This window comes from Trachemys scripta, chromosome 1, assembly GCF_013100865.1.
Source record: "Trachemys scripta elegans isolate TJP31775 chromosome 1, CAS_Tse_1.0, whole genome shotgun sequence".
NCBI lineage: Eukaryota > Metazoa > Chordata > Testudines > Emydidae > Trachemys > Trachemys scripta.
In genome coordinates, this window is record NC_048298.1 from 45653273 (window position 1) to 45671932 (window position 18660).

General features: G+C 40.6%; 1 protein-coding gene across 1 annotated transcript in view; it reads right to left on the minus strand.

The window, feature by feature from the left end:
- The window catches only part of MET (MET proto-oncogene, receptor tyrosine kinase), a gene marked incomplete in the record, with an annotated part of 60741 nt that extends 43908 nt beyond the window's left edge, over positions 1-16833 (minus strand). Inside the window, 7 exon segments of the mRNA XM_034768909.1 lie at positions 3434-3533; positions 4521-4685; positions 6833-6969; positions 7212-7314; positions 8436-8596; positions 14460-14633; positions 16703-16833. Of these exon segments, the coding sequence (XP_034624800.1) occupies positions 3434-3533; positions 4521-4685; positions 6833-6969; positions 7212-7314; positions 8436-8596; positions 14460-14633; positions 16703-16708 (846 nt within the window).
- Between the last annotated feature and the right edge of the window lie 1827 nt (positions 16834-18660).

Genomic DNA, 18660 nt, shown 5'->3' on the forward strand with positions numbered 1-18660 from the left:
TGTCCTCCCTTTTGGACTACATGGGGCCCCAGCTACCTTCCAGTGCCTCATGGACAAGCTATTACGCCCGCATAACAGTTATGCTGCTGCCTACTTGGACGATGTGGTCATTCATACCCCAGACTGGGAAACCCACCTGGAGAAGGTGGAAGCAGTCCTCAATACCTTCAGGCGAGCTGGCCTTACAGCAAACCCTGCCAAGTGCACTGTAGGGTTTACAGCGGCCAAATATCTTGGTTACATTGTGGGTAAAGGTTTGGTAAAACCCCAAGTGAACAAGTTAGAGGCCATCCAAACTTGGCCCCGACCAAGTCGCAAGAAACAAGTCCGGGCGTTCCTAGGTGTGGTGGGGTATTACCGACGATTCATCCCTCACTTTGCCACAAGGGTAAGCCCTCTGACAGATCTAGTGAAAGCCCGTGGACCTGATCTGGTGAGATGGTCTGACGCAGCAGAGGAAGCATTCACAGACCTATGGACTCCCCTCTGCAGTAACCCCGTACTGATAGCCCCTGATTTCACCAAGGAGTTTATCCTGCAGACGGATGCATCGGAAGTAGGGTTGGGAGCCATTCTATCACAGATGGTTGGGGAGGAGGAACACCCAATTCTATACCTCAGTCAGAAACTCCTTTCAAGGGAACAAAAATATGCAGTGGTGGAGAGAGAATGCCTCGCTGTAAAATGGGCCATGGAAACATTGCGCTACTACCTGCTTGGGCGCAGATTTGTCCTCGTGACCGACCATGCCCCTCTTCAATGGATGCAGCGGAACAAGGAGAAGAACATAAGGGTGACCAGATGGTTCTTATCCTTCCAACCTTTCCAGTTCCGTGTGCAACACAGAGCAGGGAGCCGTCATGGCAACGCCGATGGCTTGTCATGTGTGCATTGTCTGGCGTCCCAAGCTGCCCAATCCATTGGCGTTGAGCAGGGGGGAGGGATATGTGACAGACCCAGACCAGTGGGGTACAGGAGTCTGGTAGCGGGCAAATATACTGGTCACTGGATGAGTAGTTTTCTGTTCCCTGAGTGACCAGAGAAGAGGCTGCACTAGAGTAATCAGGAACCTGCTAGAACCAGTTAAGGCAGGCAGGCTAATTAGGACACCTGGAGCCAATTAAGAAGAAGCTGCTAGAATCAATTAAGGCAGGCTAAACCTGGGTTTTAAAAGGAGCTCACTTCAGTTTGTAGTGCGAGAATGTGGGGAGCTGGGAGCAAGAGGCGCAAGGAGCTGAGAGTGAGAGGGTGTGCTGCTGGAGGACTGAGGAGCACAAGTGTTACCAGACACCAGGAGGAAGGTCCTGTGGTGAGAATAAGGAAAGTGTTTGGAGGAGGCCATGGGGAAGGAGCCCAGGGAGTTGTAGCTGTCATGCTGCTGTTACAGGAGGCACTATAGACAGCTGCAGTCCACAGGGCCCTGGGCTGGAACCCGGAATAGAGGGTTGGCCCGGGTTCCCCCCAAACCTCCCAATTGACCTGGACTGTGGGTTCTTCCAGAGGGGAAGGTCTCTGGGCTGTTCCCCACCCACATGATGAATCTCTGAGGCAAGAAAATCCGCCAATAAGCGCAGGACCCACCAAGTTAGAGGAGGAACTTTGTCACACCCTCCTTGTGTAGTTATCACTATTATTCAATAAATAACTTTTGTGGTTAAGCTGGTTGCTTCTCTCTCTCTTGCTGAACTTTACTCTTTTGTGTTTTTAGCTCCCCCCATTTACTCTGCAGCAACGCTTCTTTTACCTAAGGTAAAGATCCCTGCAGTGCTCAAAATATTGTGGGGTTTGCTCATCAAGTAGGTTACTACCAGTACAATTGTGATGTGAGAGTGGGGATAGGGACGTGCTGAATCTAGGACACATAAGGGTGGCAGCTTGAAAGTGCTGCTTGATCCAGCCCATTGAGTCCAGGGACATATAAGGGGGTCAGCTTGAAAGTGCTGATTGACCCGGTCCACTCAGACTTGCTTTGTTAATGTAAGTGTGTGTGTTCATCCAGTTCTGGGGCTGGAGGAACCCAGGCCTGGGGAATCTAGGTCCTGTAGGTTAGCTCCATTGGAAGGGAACTTGCATAAGGGAGAAGTAGAGCTCCATATGAAAACACACATGATACAAGCAGTATATTGATAGAATTACAGAACCTCCTCCTCCCCCAGAACAGTAACCCGAATAAATGAGCATACCCCAAAATAACGGGCAAATCTGGTAACACCCTGCAGGATATGAGTGCTGACTCTGTCAATATTAATTCCCCCCCCTTCTCCCTTTGCAATGTGGAACATGCCTTGAGGAATAAATCTTGGGGCAGAGACTGGTGGCGGAATGACTGGCAGTGAAACTCTCAACAGGAGGTAGGCCGGTACAGAAGCACAAAAACCCAGGGAGCATAGCAACAGGCTCCAATGTTTTATTCTTCTTCAATGATTTAATTTAAAATGTAAAAAAAAAAAAAAAAAGCGTGATGTGATTTCTTATTTGTGCTTATCTTTATGTTTGCTTTTTTGAACTGCGCTTTGCAATTTAACTTGCAATTTAATTTGGGTTGAATCATCACTCATGTCTCAAGCACAGGTCCAGTCCCACACCATTAAAGTCAAAGGCAGTTTGGCAGTTGGCTTCAATGGGAGCATAATCTGTCCCTATTATTTAATTATTTACTTTGCACTATTTTATTGCTCTCAAATTGCAAAACTCCTCTATAGCATCCTTTATAAGATATTATTATTATTATTATTAGTGCTAAACAGATTTAAAAAAATCTAGTTTTCAAATAATCATTGAGCTTTATTGTATGTAGCGGAATCAATCAGAATTATGCAGATAATGAAATCCGGGTCTGATCCTGTTCCCAACGGAGTCAATGGAAAACCTCCCTGTAACAAGGAGGGGCTTCTCCCCAGCTTCCAAACACTCACTATTATGCCCAGTTTCCTTTTGGAAGTTTCATTTTCTGACCCCAACCAAGTACCATAATAGAAAACAGTCTTTTAAACTCACTCCTTTCCCCCAGCTTCAGGTTCCACTGGTCTCTGGCCCTCCTTCTCCTGGCAGCTTCCCAATTTGGGGTCCCCTCTATTTCTTTCCTGGGGCAGTAGCCCCAGGGCTGCTTCCCTGAGCACCTGGCCCATTGCTCGAGGGAACTAGACACAGCCTGTCCCACCCATTCTCTTCCCTCTCTCATTTCCTGCCCTCTGGCAGCCCTATATAGGCCCACTTGTAGCCTAGCCCCCTTGAATTGGCAGGATTGGGCTTATCTGCTCTGACAATGGGCCCAGTTCTACTCACAAGGACCAATTCCCTTGTGACACTTCTGTTGACTCCAATGGGGGCAGGATCAAGCCCCCAAGGTACAAACAAGCCAGGCTGACCAAAGAGAACAGAGTCATTCAGATTACGATGATATGATATTTTATCATCCAGGAGGCTGACTCACCACAGTGAAGTTCTTTCCTAGCTTAGGTACAGTGATCACCATCTGAGGAAGATACACTGAATTCAAGTTGATTCCATAAACTGTGATTGTGCTTCCACCACTGGTAAAAATTAAAAATGAATCATTACTATTGTATTTTCTAGAAAAAGCCATATAATCAAATATATTTTAGATCAAATTACAGCATGGAAACAAAATCAAAGACATACAAACGGAATAGGAAATACAAGCTGAAATATAGCTTATAGTAGTGATATTTATTTCTGGGAATTAAGTTTCTTTCACAATCAAGATAAAAAACAAACAAACAGGAACAAAAGAGAAAAAAATGTAAAAAACTGAATAATTGCATTTAATTTCTGATACACCAGAACAAAAAAAGGGAATGTGCATTTTTAAGGAAGATAAAAAAAATTCCTAAGTATTTGCTAGCGTATTTTACACATTGCTTGCAAAGCATAGCTTAAAAAAGGCTTTCTTTTTCACTGCTGACTTGTTTGCAGACAGACGTTTGTGCTCAAGATAAATAATAAGTAATACTATTTATTACTTATTATTTATCTTGAGCACAGCCCTGCAAATCTGCAGATATGTGCTTTATATCTGCGGACCATGTTTGTGGATCGCGAATCAGATGCAGATATAAATTTTGTATTGCGCAGGGCTCTATATGTATGCACGCGCAAAAATAGTATTATCGTGAAAACAGATATAACATATGTATGAATGAGTTGTGCTGCATTAGAGCCCCTTTACTTCCCTGCATCTTACTGAACTGTCATGTTAAAATTATTTACCACTGTAATCAATGGAATGGCTGAACAGAATAGCTAGATGCATGTAGTTCAGCTGGACATCGAAGATACACTCAGCAGCAGCAAAGTTAAATTATGTTCAAAAATTGACAGAAAAATCCACCCCTTCACCTTTCTAAGGAAATGATCTGTTCTCTGCAACCAGACCATAATAGAAGCAATTGGCATGACAGCTAGAGATAAAACATCCAATTTCTCTTGATAGATTTTTGCCCAACGGTGTCATTCTCCCATTCATTACTTTCCTGTATCTATGAGACACGTTTACTCACCTAAGAAAAGATTTAGCTGGATGAATTTTAAAAACAATAGGGTCTTCCTTGTACGTAAAATGACCCTTAGCTTCTCGAATAGCTAAATCAATCTCCATTTTAACAGGATATTCCGATGGAATTCTTTGTGCAGGTGTGTAACACACTACAGTACTATCAGATTCACTGAAAGGAAATTACAGAAGAAGAAGGGAACTTGTCTTGCAATAATCACAAATCACATAATCTGTTTAAAACACAATCCTAAATTAGGCCCTGATTTTGCAGGAGGATCCACTAGCACAAGTTGCCACTGGGGTCCAAACAAGCAATTCACATTGCAGAATCAGGGCCTCAAAAATAAACATGAGATGAGGATGAGACAATAATGTCATTTATGCTAAACAGTCTTTGAAATATCCTTATCCTTGTCATTCCAGTCCTGCTCTGATGAGAAAAGACTGACATTGTACAATCTCTATAATGACCCTGGCCCTCCAAAAACAGGCTCTGTGAAGTTAAACTGGGATTTTGCTCTTGGAGAATGTTAGCATTTTAAGCCTATTCCAACTACCTTGCATATATATGGCCACACACGGCCAGATCTTTAGCTGTAGTAAATTGCCGTAGCGCCACTGAAGCTGATGGATCTTTCCTAATTGACATCAGTTGAGGATCTGGTCCATAGCCTTTAATAATGAGGCAAAGGGCTTTTACTGAGTAGGCTTTGAAAGTCACCTAATAGTGTACATGTGGAAGTGGCCTAAGATAATTGTTCGTCACCCAGCACAGGTCACAGGGCCTTTCAAAAGGTAAAGGAAGAATGAACAAAGGTCAATACTAAAAAAAATAAGGACAAAAGACCATATTGTAATTGTGTGGTGGCGATTTGGCTGCAGTGGAGGCTATCTGAGTTTGTCTGTGGGAGGAGGGGAGAGTCAACTTGTGCCTTTATGTATTCAGTAGTTTGAGAGATCAGTGGATGTAAGGCTCATCACTTTCACTCACACCAATGAATCTCAGGAGTAACTTAACCAAAATCAGTGGAGTTACACTAGTGTAAAACAAGTACGAGTGTGAGGAGAATCAAACTCATTGCATGAACAAACTGAAACAGGCTCCCGATGGGCAACAATATTTTCATTATTTTGAAGTGTTTTTCATACTTCCTGCAGTCATATTTGCAGAGGAGGTATGCCATTATTTTGCGTGAGCAATTCTCATAATTTAAAAAAAGCATACATGATACAATACTTTGCACCTTAGATTCAATTGCTTCCCTGCAAGGTAAGAATCTCCATTTTACAGACTGGGAAATGGAATTTCAGAGAGCTCAAATGACTTGGTCAAGAATGTACATTAAATCAGTGTCAGAGCCAGGAATGAAATACAGCCCTCCTGACTCTGGGTCCTGTACATTAACTCATAGACCAGCTCTCTCATGTGTCCCACGATTGTAAGTTTTTGCCGTTAGGTTTCTCCATAACCATGTGGAAAAACTCAAAATTTAGCTCAATTCTGCCCAAAGAAAATGGGTACAACTTCTATTACCTGAAGTATGCATCACACCCATTTAACCAAGGATAGGACTGGGCACAATGTATGTAACAACAACTGCAACATCAGTGTTTGTACAGCGCCTAGCACAACAGGGTCCTGGTCCATGACTAGGGCTAAGCACTACAATAATACAAATATTATTATTGTAGATTAGCAAAATAGCCAGCAACTTCATGATATTTCTCAGCCCAAAACCTATAGCTATTATTATTTAATGATTATACAGAGGTAGCATTTAGAATATGTCTACACAGCAAAACAAAACCTGAAGCAGCCAGTCTCAGAACCGGGTCAACTAAGCCCTGGTGAGGGGGGAGGCCTTAGAGGCCTCAAGCAGGTCAGGGCCCCACTGTGCTAGATGCTGTACAAACATATAGAAAATACCTCAATGGTCTTACAGTCTTAAAGATAAGATATAACAGATGGACCAGATGAACAAATGGGTTGGTATGGGGGTGGGGCAGACAAAAATAATAGGATGTGTGCAATTCTTATACAGTCAGGAGCTGTCATCACTTGTCATCACCTTTTTATTTCCTCTCGGGCTGTAGTGAAATGTACACATTACAGAAGAGGTGAAATCTTCTCCTGACCTGTAGGGCACAGGGACTACACCAGAACTGAAAGCTAGCACATTCAAATACTCTGCACATGTACTACAGTGCCACTTCTACATAGCATTAGGGGATGGGTTCATTTACTTTGTATGTCCAAAACATTTAATCAAACTCAGTTCATAATACAAAGCAAACACACTCTTGTGAACATAATACCTTTTTAAGGTGCATGGTTTCCCACCAACATAAATCTCTCTGGATTTTCCACTCTTTAAGTATTTCCCTGATAATGTTAATAATGTTCCACCAAACATGGGACCATAGGTGGGAGAGATACTTGTTATTACAGGATTCTGTAGGGGTAAAAATAATAATTTATCTTATTAAATTGTGCTTCAATATCTTTAAAAAAGGATATTAAAATATACAATCATAATATTCTTAGCACTTTAATGAGGCAATAATGACGCAAATAGGAACATAGGAATTGTTGTGCTGGGTCAGATCCATGATCCATCTAGTCCAGGATCCTGTCTCCTGTTTTAATGAATAATTAAATTATTTTTGGCACTACAATTTTAATCAGAGTGCTTACCACATAGGAAAATGTGTTGAAGGAAGATGTGCCATGTCCACTTGAAACACTGCTGGTTATATTAAAACTGGGGTTCTTTGCAGCAGCAACAGTGCATTCTAGCCTTTGAAAAATAAAGATCAAGATGGTTTTTATTTTGTTTTCTGGACTGACTATTTCGTATGAAAATGGAGTCACATGAACTTATAATAATACAACATCCATACTAAACAAAAATCATAAATCCCTCTGAGTGATGGATACTTTAGAAATAACAATCTAATGAACTGTAGTTCTTTAGTATCACACTAAACTTCACATCACTATAGTGTTTGTATTTAGCCAGGGAAAATTATGTTGATATATTGAATATTATATTTCTGAAAACACTGAGCATGTGACAGAAAACCAATGCATCTTATACATGTAATGGTTACTTTGTTTTAAAACTTTCCCTTTACATCTGAATTTTGTCAGGCAGCAAAAATGTACAACTGTTAGCTTCTTGTTTTAATTTAAACCTTACTGAAAAAATAAATTAGAATGTGATGGCAATATGCATCAATACATTTTATATATATATATATATATTTATATATATATATATGGACAATTTAATTTATTTACATTGTTTTATTTGCCATGTTAAACTATTCAGGAGACAGGGTTATCATGGCATAGCAGTGACATCTCTATTAGAAAGAAAAGAGCACATCTTTGCGTAGCTTAATATAGCTTAATATATAAGATAGCAACAGCGGCTATACATGGCATTGTCTGTCTTGAACTAGATGGGTAGTGATGTATCTAGCAAGACCCTGAGACAGCAGGTTGCTTTATCAATATATTGGCAGATGTCATCAGCTGAAAGAGAATATTCATAGAATTTGCCAGTTCCGCAAGATACTAATCAATGTCTCTGTCTTGGCCACAGTGAGCTTAAGACTCCCCTCTTCCATGCCACCGCCCCCTACAGGGTGGCCAGAGCGGAACAACAACAAAAAAAAAGCGGCCGTGCCGTGCTAGGATTGGGCGGAATGCCGTCTTGTACAATCTGCCGCCCCAAGCACTAGCTTGCTCAGCTGGTGCCTGAAGTCGGCCCTGCCTAAGACTAATGCTGTTTCTATACTATTGTATGGGTCTGAAACCTGGGAACTGGAGGAAGCCAGATGCTATTGGAGGGCTACAATCCAGCAAGTGAAGACTCTAATGGATTTACTATGCAGGGCATTTTAAGTATCTTACTTGTTTTTGTTGCTGACTTTTACTTCCAGAGTACAAGGCTTTCCTCCTATAAGCACTGCTGTATTTTTTAAGTCAAATCTATTATTTTTGTTGAATCCAAAGTCCCAGCCACACACTGTAAGTCTTGTTCCGCCTTCTAATGGAGCGCTCCTTGGGACAATCTATAAGAAAAACATATACTGTTATATCAGTTTTGCTAGAACTTCAGATGAATTTTACATAATGTGCAAAGGAGAAGAATAGTTTTATAGAAGCACTTCATCTGGTAGATGGTACCCTACCATTTATCTTAATTGTTCATCACCTTTCATTCATTACATTATGGGCTTCCTCAGACAGTAGCAATAAATAACAAAACCTTTGCTAGAAAGCTCTGAGGGATAGTGTTTAGGGGCACTGAACAAGCTGTGCATTGTAATAATCTTTTTAATCCTCCTGATCTTGTCTTTTACATCCCATTTCTGGTATGTTAAACATACAATGTATGTATTTTATTACAAGCTGAATGCTGAACAAAAGAATCCAAAAATGACCATGTAACTTTTTTGTTAGTTTGATGAAAGGGCAGGTATGCACAATGGAGCAGCTTCAAAGACGTCCTAATCAGATATTGCTTTGGCAGTTACAAAGTTAATAAGACTTCTACTATTCTTTGACTAAAATCTGTTACATTTGGTTACTTCTAATTCTGAGTTAAAAATAAACTACCTCTCGGCAACATACTGACAATCTAAAAAGGAAATGCTTTTTTTCTATATATTGTAAATTGTGTTGTAAAATAGAACAATGGTGGGAAAAATGTAGGAACACTATAGAAGTTGTACAAACCTCAGTTAAGGTATTCAGCAAAGCACTGCCAATGAAAGACACAGGGGTTTAGGGTTGATGTGGGCTTTTAACAATACTGCCTAAGTTTGCAAACATTCCAGTCACTGCCAGATAATCAACAGGGAACAAAAGATTTAACTTACACTTGTGATCATGGTACTTAAATGTCTTTGGCTTAATGCTCCTAGTGATAGCATATTTGCCCTTAAAATCCAATACAATTGTGCCTTTCATAAACTCTATTTCTACACTCTCAAGCTGAAAGAAAACTGCTTAAGAACTATGTGGCTATTATTTCATCTAAAATCCAGTAAGACAGGCTCATTTCCTTTCAACTCTCCTAGTAGCTATACATGAAGAATCTCAAAAATGATACTGTAGGTAAAAAGCTATTGAGAAATACTTCCCAGGAATTATATCGTATATTCTATACAGTGAAACTTACTACTGTCATCAAAAACCAGCAGAAGCTCATTGAAAGCAGTGGGAGTCTTTCCATTGACTTCAACAGGCTTTGAATCAGGTTGTGACTGAGCAAAGCACAGGGGACCTCTCCAAGGGTTGGGGGACTGGAGTAAGAGCAAAACAGAGATGCCCACATAGCCACTCAGCACATTATACTACAGCCAGTATTACACCTTCTACAGTATGGGGAACTAGGCCATAAAGAGTTTGTGTTCACTGGTTCTCAGAGTTACATTTTCCTTATTTGTTTTTTGTTTCTAGGTCCCCAAAGAGACTGACTTTGTATCATTGCCCCTGCTCCATGTAACTCAGCATGCACTCTGCCTTTGGGGTAACACTCACCTTGGAGCCCTACCAGGGAATGAAATTGTTTTGTAGGGGTGAGGTAAATCCCATTGTCTGAACAATAATGCACAGGTCCGTACCATTTGAATATCCCTATTTGTAGCCAGTCAGCTATCAAATAAGGAAATTAAAAGCAAACTTTACAAAACTATGCAATATTGTAAGCGAAGGGACTTACCTGACCCCTCTCAAATTGCCTTATTCCTCAAAGGTAGGATGTGACATCAGCCATATAATGTATGCTGGGGGATGACCTGAATCAAGGGATAACAAATCTAGCCATTACATCCTGCAAAACAAGCTTAAAAGATAAGTTTTAGAAGTGGATATTAAAGGATAAAAAAAGTTTCTGATCTTGTGTGATTCTTTAAGTTGAATGAAAAGGCTTGAAATGAGTTTTAATTCATTTATTTATTTTTATTCTGTTTGTTTTATACCTTAAATATATCAAGAGTCCAGCCTTGTTTTCCAGACTTTTTCTTGGAGGACTCACGGAAACTGAATTGTAAGCCTTCTGAAGGGTGTTAACAAACAGGTCTTTTCTGCGAACTCTTCATAGTGCATTTGCATTACTTAGGTGTTAACAAAAGAAAACAAAAAACAAACAGTTCTAAACAGGACTCAGGACTTGTCTACCTGTTTTAATTAGAAGAATTTATGGAACGAGTGGAGAAGTAGTAGGAGTAAGAAAACATCACAGATAACAACAATGAAACCCAATTCACGGCTTGATCCAAAGCCCTTTTAAGTCAAAGGCAGTCTTTCCATCATCTTTCCTGGGCTTTGGATCAGGCCTTAAAATGAGAGCAGAAGTGATTTTTAAGCAGAAAATTTAAAACTCAGTTTTTTCACTTGGTTTTAACAGCCAACATGTTTAACTCAAATGCCCTATAAACTGTTGGAAGAAAAGATGTTAAAGATTCAACAGCTCCATCCCTTCAATTAAGGGACAAGAAAGCTCACAATGCACATCTGAAACCTTGAATGTGTCCTCCTATTAAACAGGGAACAAAAGGCCTGACATTCTTGATATTTCTAAGATAAAAAGCCACCCTGTTTAAAAACAGCAACAAAACCTCTCAGGGCTTCTTTATACACAGTAAACAAGCAAGATTGGACACAACCCTATTTTTTTCTCCTGTGCAGTTCACCTGCCACAGTGACCTGAATTCCACAAATAGAGCATTGCAATTTGTTCCATTACCAAGTTATCTCTGATGAGACCCATCCAAGACTCCCAGATTTGATTTAGCACTGTGTGTCCAAGCTGAGAAAATGCACTTATTTGTTGGCATAAGCAATAATTGCAAAGCATTTCGATAGGTGTACGGTGCCAAACAGTTGAGTGTTCAGAGAAACCCTGTCTGTGAGAATTGGAGTTGTTTGTCTCACCAACAGCTAGCTTGTTTTTCTATATGGCACGATGGAGGGATTCCGTCTGTTTTTACCATTTAGAGAATGTTTGGAAAGCAGCAGTTTGGAGTGCAAGAATTCTGCTGAGACCTCTCCAGCTGGGAGAGTGGTCACTGTGACCCAAAACTTCAAGTAAAGAGCTGGGATATTTAAAGCAACGGGGCAACAACTGGGAGATCTACAAGGCTCCAGTGGAAAAATATTGGACTCCTTTCCTCCTCTCTACAAGGAGAAAATCCCCTAGTAGATTTTTCATTGAATAAAACGCTGTGGAATACACTGGGAAAGATTTTTTCAGAGCCTGATCCAAATCCCACTGAAGTCAACAGGAGTCTTACCATTGACTTCAGTGGGCTTTGGATCAGGCCCTCAAAGCATCTCTTGCATCTGCTTCAGGTGAAAGATATCATATAACATATTTACACCCTCTGCCTCCCTGAAATCTCACTTACTTTTTGTGGGATTTTAGGATTGAATGTCAAATATCATGCAAAGCAAGTTTCCTCCATTTGTTAGGAACAAAACATGCTTAGCTCTTGTATTTTAGGCACATGGGTTTAAAGATAGAACAGAAAAAGATTAATAATATGTTTAAAATATTTTTTTGAGTAATAATGTTAAATGTCATGGTCAAGCAGAGCAAGAAATTTGCCTTAACAGCTAGCAATCCACAGGGAATTAAGCACTTAGCTGCATTATTTTCCTCCCAAGCCTTCTAGGAACAAGTTTCACAAACTTGTGCATGCTGAAATGCAAATCTTTAGGAGAGTCACTTTAAAGATCAATCATTGCCACATATTTACTGAAATTTAAAATATATATACACACACACACACATTTGAACACAGGGTACTAAATTATAAATAAGTATGAAAAAATGTAGGAGATCTTGCACTCTTTAAAGTTGTAGAGGTCCAATCCTGCAATCCCTACTTGTACTGAGAAATACTTTATTGAGAGGAATCATTGCATTGAACTCAGAGAGATTACCTTCATGAGTCAGCACTACTCAATATAAGGATTGCAGAACTGGGCTCTCCAGGAGAGGTTTTAAGAATGGCTCAGTACACTCAACTCTGTATGAAGTCAATGTACATGCTCAGCATATCTGAAAATCAGAACCTACACACAAAATAAGCTATGTTATATAGCTTTGAACAGTAGAAACATCATATGTATATATTTAATTATGATGGCAATGGAGACTCTCTGGGCTTGATTCTCCACTGCCTTGTATCCAGTGTTATGCACCCATGTACATGTGTGATTCACAAATTCATAGATTTTTAAGGCCAGAAGGGTCATTAGATCATCTAGTCTGGCCTGTATAGCACAGGTCATAGAATGTTGTGCACTTGTACAAAGTGAGTGTAAAACATTCTCGTTCTTATTTTACAGCCCTTTGCACAGATGTAAATGACTGCACAAGACAGTGGAGAAGCAGTGCCATCATCATTTTGGTATTCATAATCCTAATATTATGAAATATTATTTCTTTTAAAAAGTGTCTCTCTCTTTGTGCTTAGTCTTTCAAGTTTCATCCCTATTTATAAGTTCAGATGTGCAAAAGGAATAAGAATTTAACACTGTATACATCAGTAAAAATAATGGCTATAAATGCTACAAGCACGTTTTATGCGTGTTCTCCGCTCCATTTACTAGTGTATTAACTGCTCCATGAAACAAGGCCTTCATAATTGTGTCACACTTAACACAAAATGATTTGGTTAAATGCACAGTCAGCCAATACAAATCTTGCCTTAATCATAGCTAAATGAAAACAGCAACGAGCTAGTGGGCTCTTTGATTATCAGTGTAATTTTGCTCTTGAATACTTTTTAACATTTATGGGGTCTTCTAAAACTGAAAGCGGCCTTCAGCTGTCCTCTTTCCCAGGGACAGAGCCACAGACTCTGCCCTGCCCCAGGGCCATGCACATGGCAACCAGGCTTATGGGAATGACACTCAAGAAACTGTCAAGGCTGGGGAGATGTTTGAAAAGGCACCTGGCCTAAAGATGTCTCCTTGGTTGGAAGAGCTGTTACAGAAATTAGGTAGGGAAGAGAGAGGATGCCATCAGGCCAAAGATGTTCCCTTTCTCTCCCATCAGTGCCACAAACCAAAAAGCAGCAGGGGTAGTGGGAGGGAAGAAGAGACAGAGCCATCCATCAAAATGTGATATGGGATGGGGAACTCCTCCATATCGTCTCCAGCAGCTGTGACCAGGAAGAGTCTTCCTACCCATTCTCCCTATGAGGAAGGCTTTGAGAGCTGACTTGCCCTCCTTCTCCCCACCAGGTGAAGGGAATTTCCTTTTTTTAAATCACAAACAGATCAGTTGAAACCCTGACCCAGTTCCACATTTGAGACAATAAATGGTAGTTATTGAAGACCAAGGCTTCTTCCACAGATCCCAAGCAGAGGGACAAATCCAGAATGGGAGAGCGGTGGAGCACAGAATATGGGGAATTTATTTACATGAGGTCAGCAGGCTGAGGGTAAGGTAAAGACAGTGGAAACTTTATTTATCATAATTTAAAAAAGAGAAAAAATGTATATTAAAATTTTATCTATTTGGTTGTAGTCCATGTGTAATTTGCATTCAGACACTGTAAGCTCTTTGGGGCAGGGCCATGCCTTCCTATATCTTTATACAGATCCTAATGCGATGACACCACCAATCCTGAGACTGTTGGAATGCAGCATAAACAGGAATAAACAATTACATTAACACAAATTCTTTTCATCACACTGCTCTGTGACTCCTGGTTTTGAAAAGCTCTGAGATTTTGTAAGAGGAAAAGACAGCTTGCCCTTTTTACTGCATAGGCTGGCTAGCTGCAAAGCTAGCATCTGCAGACTTCCAGGGCTCAGAAGGCTCAAGAGGCCTCAGGTACATTCTGTTGGACAGGTATGCTTGAAATACATGTGCAGTCCTACCTCTGAGATAAATTTTGGGGGAATTTTTTTTACCTCATAAACTCTCGGCAAACATGTCTCCTGGGTCCACATCCCTTTAACACACTCCCAGGACCTCACACAACGATCACTACACCAGCCACACTGCATGAAAGGAGGTGCTGAAAGACACTGACTGCAGGACTTAAAGTGATCACAGCCTGGTCCATTCAAGGGAATCTTGGTTATCTATTGATAAGAGAATTATACACAGATTTTTACAAAAGTATCTTAACTAGCAAGGAGAAACTCCTTATTTACGCGAAGTATGATGATGTTACTCTGGTTTCAAATGTGAAAATTACTCCTCTACTGTAGTTTAGTTCAGTAATTAGAAGATCTGATAAGTGCCGTATATACTCGTTCATTAGCCTGTTCGTTTATAAGCCGACCCCCACAAAATGGATAGGTAAAAATAGCAAAAACTGTATGACCCTTTCATAAGCCAACCCTATATTTCAGGGGTTGGAAAACTTTGGCTCCCGGCCCATCAGGGTAAGCCGCTGGCGGGTCAGAATGTTTTGTTTACTTGGAGTGTCTGCAGGCCAGGAGCCCCTCAGTTCCCTGTGGCCGCGGTTCGCCGTCCCAGCCAATGGGAGCTGCGGGAAGCCCCATTGGCTGGGAACGGTGAACCGCGGCCACTGGGAGCAGAGGGGCTCCAGGCCTGCAGACACTCCAGGTAAACAAAACATTCTGACCCGCCAGCGGCTTACCCTGATGGGCCGGGAGCCAAAGTTTTCCAACCCCTGAAATATAGGGTTGGCTTATGAAAGGGTCATACAGTTTTTGCTATTTTTACCTATCCATTTTGTGGGGGTCGGCTTATAAACGAACAGGCTAATGAACAAGTATATACGGCACTTATCAGATCTTCTAATTACTGAACTAAACTACAGTAGAGGAGTAATTTTCACATTTGAAACCAGAGTAACATCATCATACTTCGCGTAAATAAGGAGTTTCTCCTTGCTAGTTAAGATACTTTTGTAAAAATCTGTGTATAATTCTCTTATCAATAGATAACCAAGATTCCNTTTAAAATCATCAAATTTTGGTGTAGACCCGTTTATAAGCTGACCCCTGCTCTTTGATGCGTCACTTTTTTACCAAAACTATTCGGCTTATGAATGAGTATATACGGTAATTTAATTGGCACATTCCTAAATTCACTCTTAAACCCTAAAGCCATACTGATAATATCGATAGTCACAACAAACAGCCTTTGCTTACAAAGAGGGGTTACCGTCTTGTGATTAGAACTTGGACAGAGCATCAGGAGAACACCTGGTTTTGTCTCCCAGCTCTGCATTAACTCACTTGAAAAATCAGCCAGTGTAAATCAGTTTACTCATTTGTAAAATGAACATAACACCTACTTCACAGGTATGTTGTGAAGCTTACTTGTTATCTGTAACCCATGTTAAGAGCTTTAGAGCAAAGATGCTCCTCAAGGGGTTTTCATTTTATGACTTTCATTAATATACAGTTACTTCACCATATTTCCATGCCACATTTAAGCCTATTTTGATCATACTTTGTTTTAAGGTTACATTTATATCTACCGTAATTCTTAAAGGATTAGTAAACGATTAATGGATATTTCAATAAATGGTTAATCAATTCTTATAGATTGTTAGAGAATTCAACAGGTCAAGAGGTTGCCTATAACCATGTCTTATAATCATCTATAACATCTTTTGCTGATGTGCTTTCAACCATTTATAATACATAGTACTCATGCCAGTAACATACTTATATAATCTATTAATCAATCATTCATTAATCTTTGACAAGCTATTGCTAAATGTAATCTTAATATGAATTGTGACCCTGGTTTTAAACACCCACAAACCCCCTATTTAAATAGTGTTATAATGTTACAATACCAATCTACAAAGACCAGGAAATTCTAAACACTATTCTTTACTCAAGCCATTGTGTATTTTTCTTCACAAGAGCTTGAATTAAGGACAGGGTGTCAGCCTTAAATTTGCATTTCCTGGCTTTTTGTCGGTTTCTATCACAATTCTCACATTATTTGCACATTTCTCAATGTTAATTTACTTGTTGGTTTAATAGGAAAAAAAAAAAAAGCTTTTGAGGAAACAAACAACATACCCAAGAGACTGGAAAGGATGCAAAGGTTGCATGTTATGAGAACTCAAAATACTGTACTGACTAACCACTCTTATGTAAAGCTGATACTATGAATGTAGGTTTACATAATACAAAGCATGATTAGATTATGAACCACTCACCTTCATTCCGGTGACAACCAGAGTATAGCCATCTGCTACTAATGAATGGTCAATAATAACTTGTGGGGAGACTGGGTGGGAGTCCAGAGGAAAATTCACATGTGGTGGAGTAGCTTCTGAACGGGAAATCACTATCTAAAAAAGAAAAACTCTCAAAATCAATAAATGGGCTGCATGTTACTTGTGTGCATATTGAACAATGATCCCACATTCCCACTATTTTCTCTGTCTGATGGTTAGCATTAACCAGCACTGTTGCACTAATCCCCTTGAAATACATTATGAAGCAATAAAGGCACTCTTTATAACAGGGGTGGGCAAACTTTTTGGCCCGAGGGCCACATCTGGGTGTGGAAATTGTATGGCGGGCCATGAATGCTCACGAAATTGGGCGTTGACAGGTACAGAGAGGGATGAGGGCTCCGGTTGGAGGTGTGGGCTCTGGTGTGGGGCTGGGGATGAGGGTTTGGGGGTGCAGGACGGTGCTCTGGGCAGGGACTGAGGGGTTCAGAGGGTGGGAGGGGGATCAAGAGGGGGCAGTGTCATGGGAGAGGGTTGGGATGCAGGCTCTTACCTTAAGCAGCTCCTAGAAGCAGCAGTATGTCCCTCCTTTGTCTCCTACAGGGAGGCGCAGACAGGCCGCTCTGTGTGCTGCCCCATCCACAGGCACCACCCCTGCAGCTCCCATTGGCTGTGGTTCCTGACCATTGGGAGCTGCAAGGGCGGCACTTGTGGTGGGGGCAGCGTGCGGAGCCCTGTGGCTGCCCCTATGCATAGGAGCCGGAGGGGGGACATGCCGCTGCTTCTGGGAGCTGTGTGGAGCGGGACAAGCCCCTGACCCTGCTCCCCAGTGGGAGCTCAAGGCCGGATTAAAACGTCTGGAGAGCCGGATGTGGCCCATGGACCGTAGTTTGCCCACCCCTGCTTTGCTTTAACAGAGCAATCTCATGACTGCCTGAAAGACTTTTATAATATATCACATTTGTAACACTAAAAAGGAATCATCCCTTGTTCATAATTCTTAAATTTCAGGTGTTTATTAAATCAATCGTAAAAATTCAGTGTCTATTTAGTCAAACTCCCTGCATTTAAGAGAAAAGTAAAGGAATTTTGCCAACAAGGTCTATTTAAAAGCATATTAAACCAGCGAGTTTCTCCCCTCTCTGTTTTAGAAGGGTAACAATATTTTAATTTGTTTTCCTTTTAATCCTTTGGTTTGAAAATTAACATTTGCTCTATATATTATATATTTAAAAATTTTTAAAAATCTGTATTGAACATACGAGTGCCCTCAGAACTTCTAACCTGGGATTTAGATTGGTACATATTTTATTGCATAAACATATTGCACATAAAAAAAACATGAAAGTAGTAAAAGAAAAGAAAAAGAAGAGCAATAATTGTATTATCCTTATTTAACATTTCTTTATGGTGCCAGAGGTGTGCACAGCACCTTACAGAGAGAATAAGAAAGTGAATGATCTGAGCTCAGGCTCATTTAGTTCAGTGACAGGTTTCAGAGTGGTAGCCGTGTTAGTCTGTATCAGCAAAAACAACGAGGAGTCCTTGTGGCACCTTTGAGACTAACAAATTTATTTGGGCATAAGCTTTTGTGGGCTAGAACCCACTTCATCGGATGCATGAAGTGAAAAATACAGGAGCAGGTATAAATACATGAAAGCATGGGGGTTGCTTTACAAAGTGTGAGGTCAGTCTAACGAGATAAATCAATTACCAGCAGGATACTAAGGGAGGAAAAATAGCTTTTGAAGTGGTAAGAGAGTGGCCCATTACAGACAGTTGACAAGAAGGTGTGAGTAACAGTAGGGAGAAATTAGTATTGGGGAAATTAATCTTAGATGTTGTAATGACCCAACCACTCCCAGTCTTTATTCAGGCCTAATCTGATGGTATCCAGTTTGCAAATTAATTCCAGTTCTGCAGCTTCACGTTGGAGT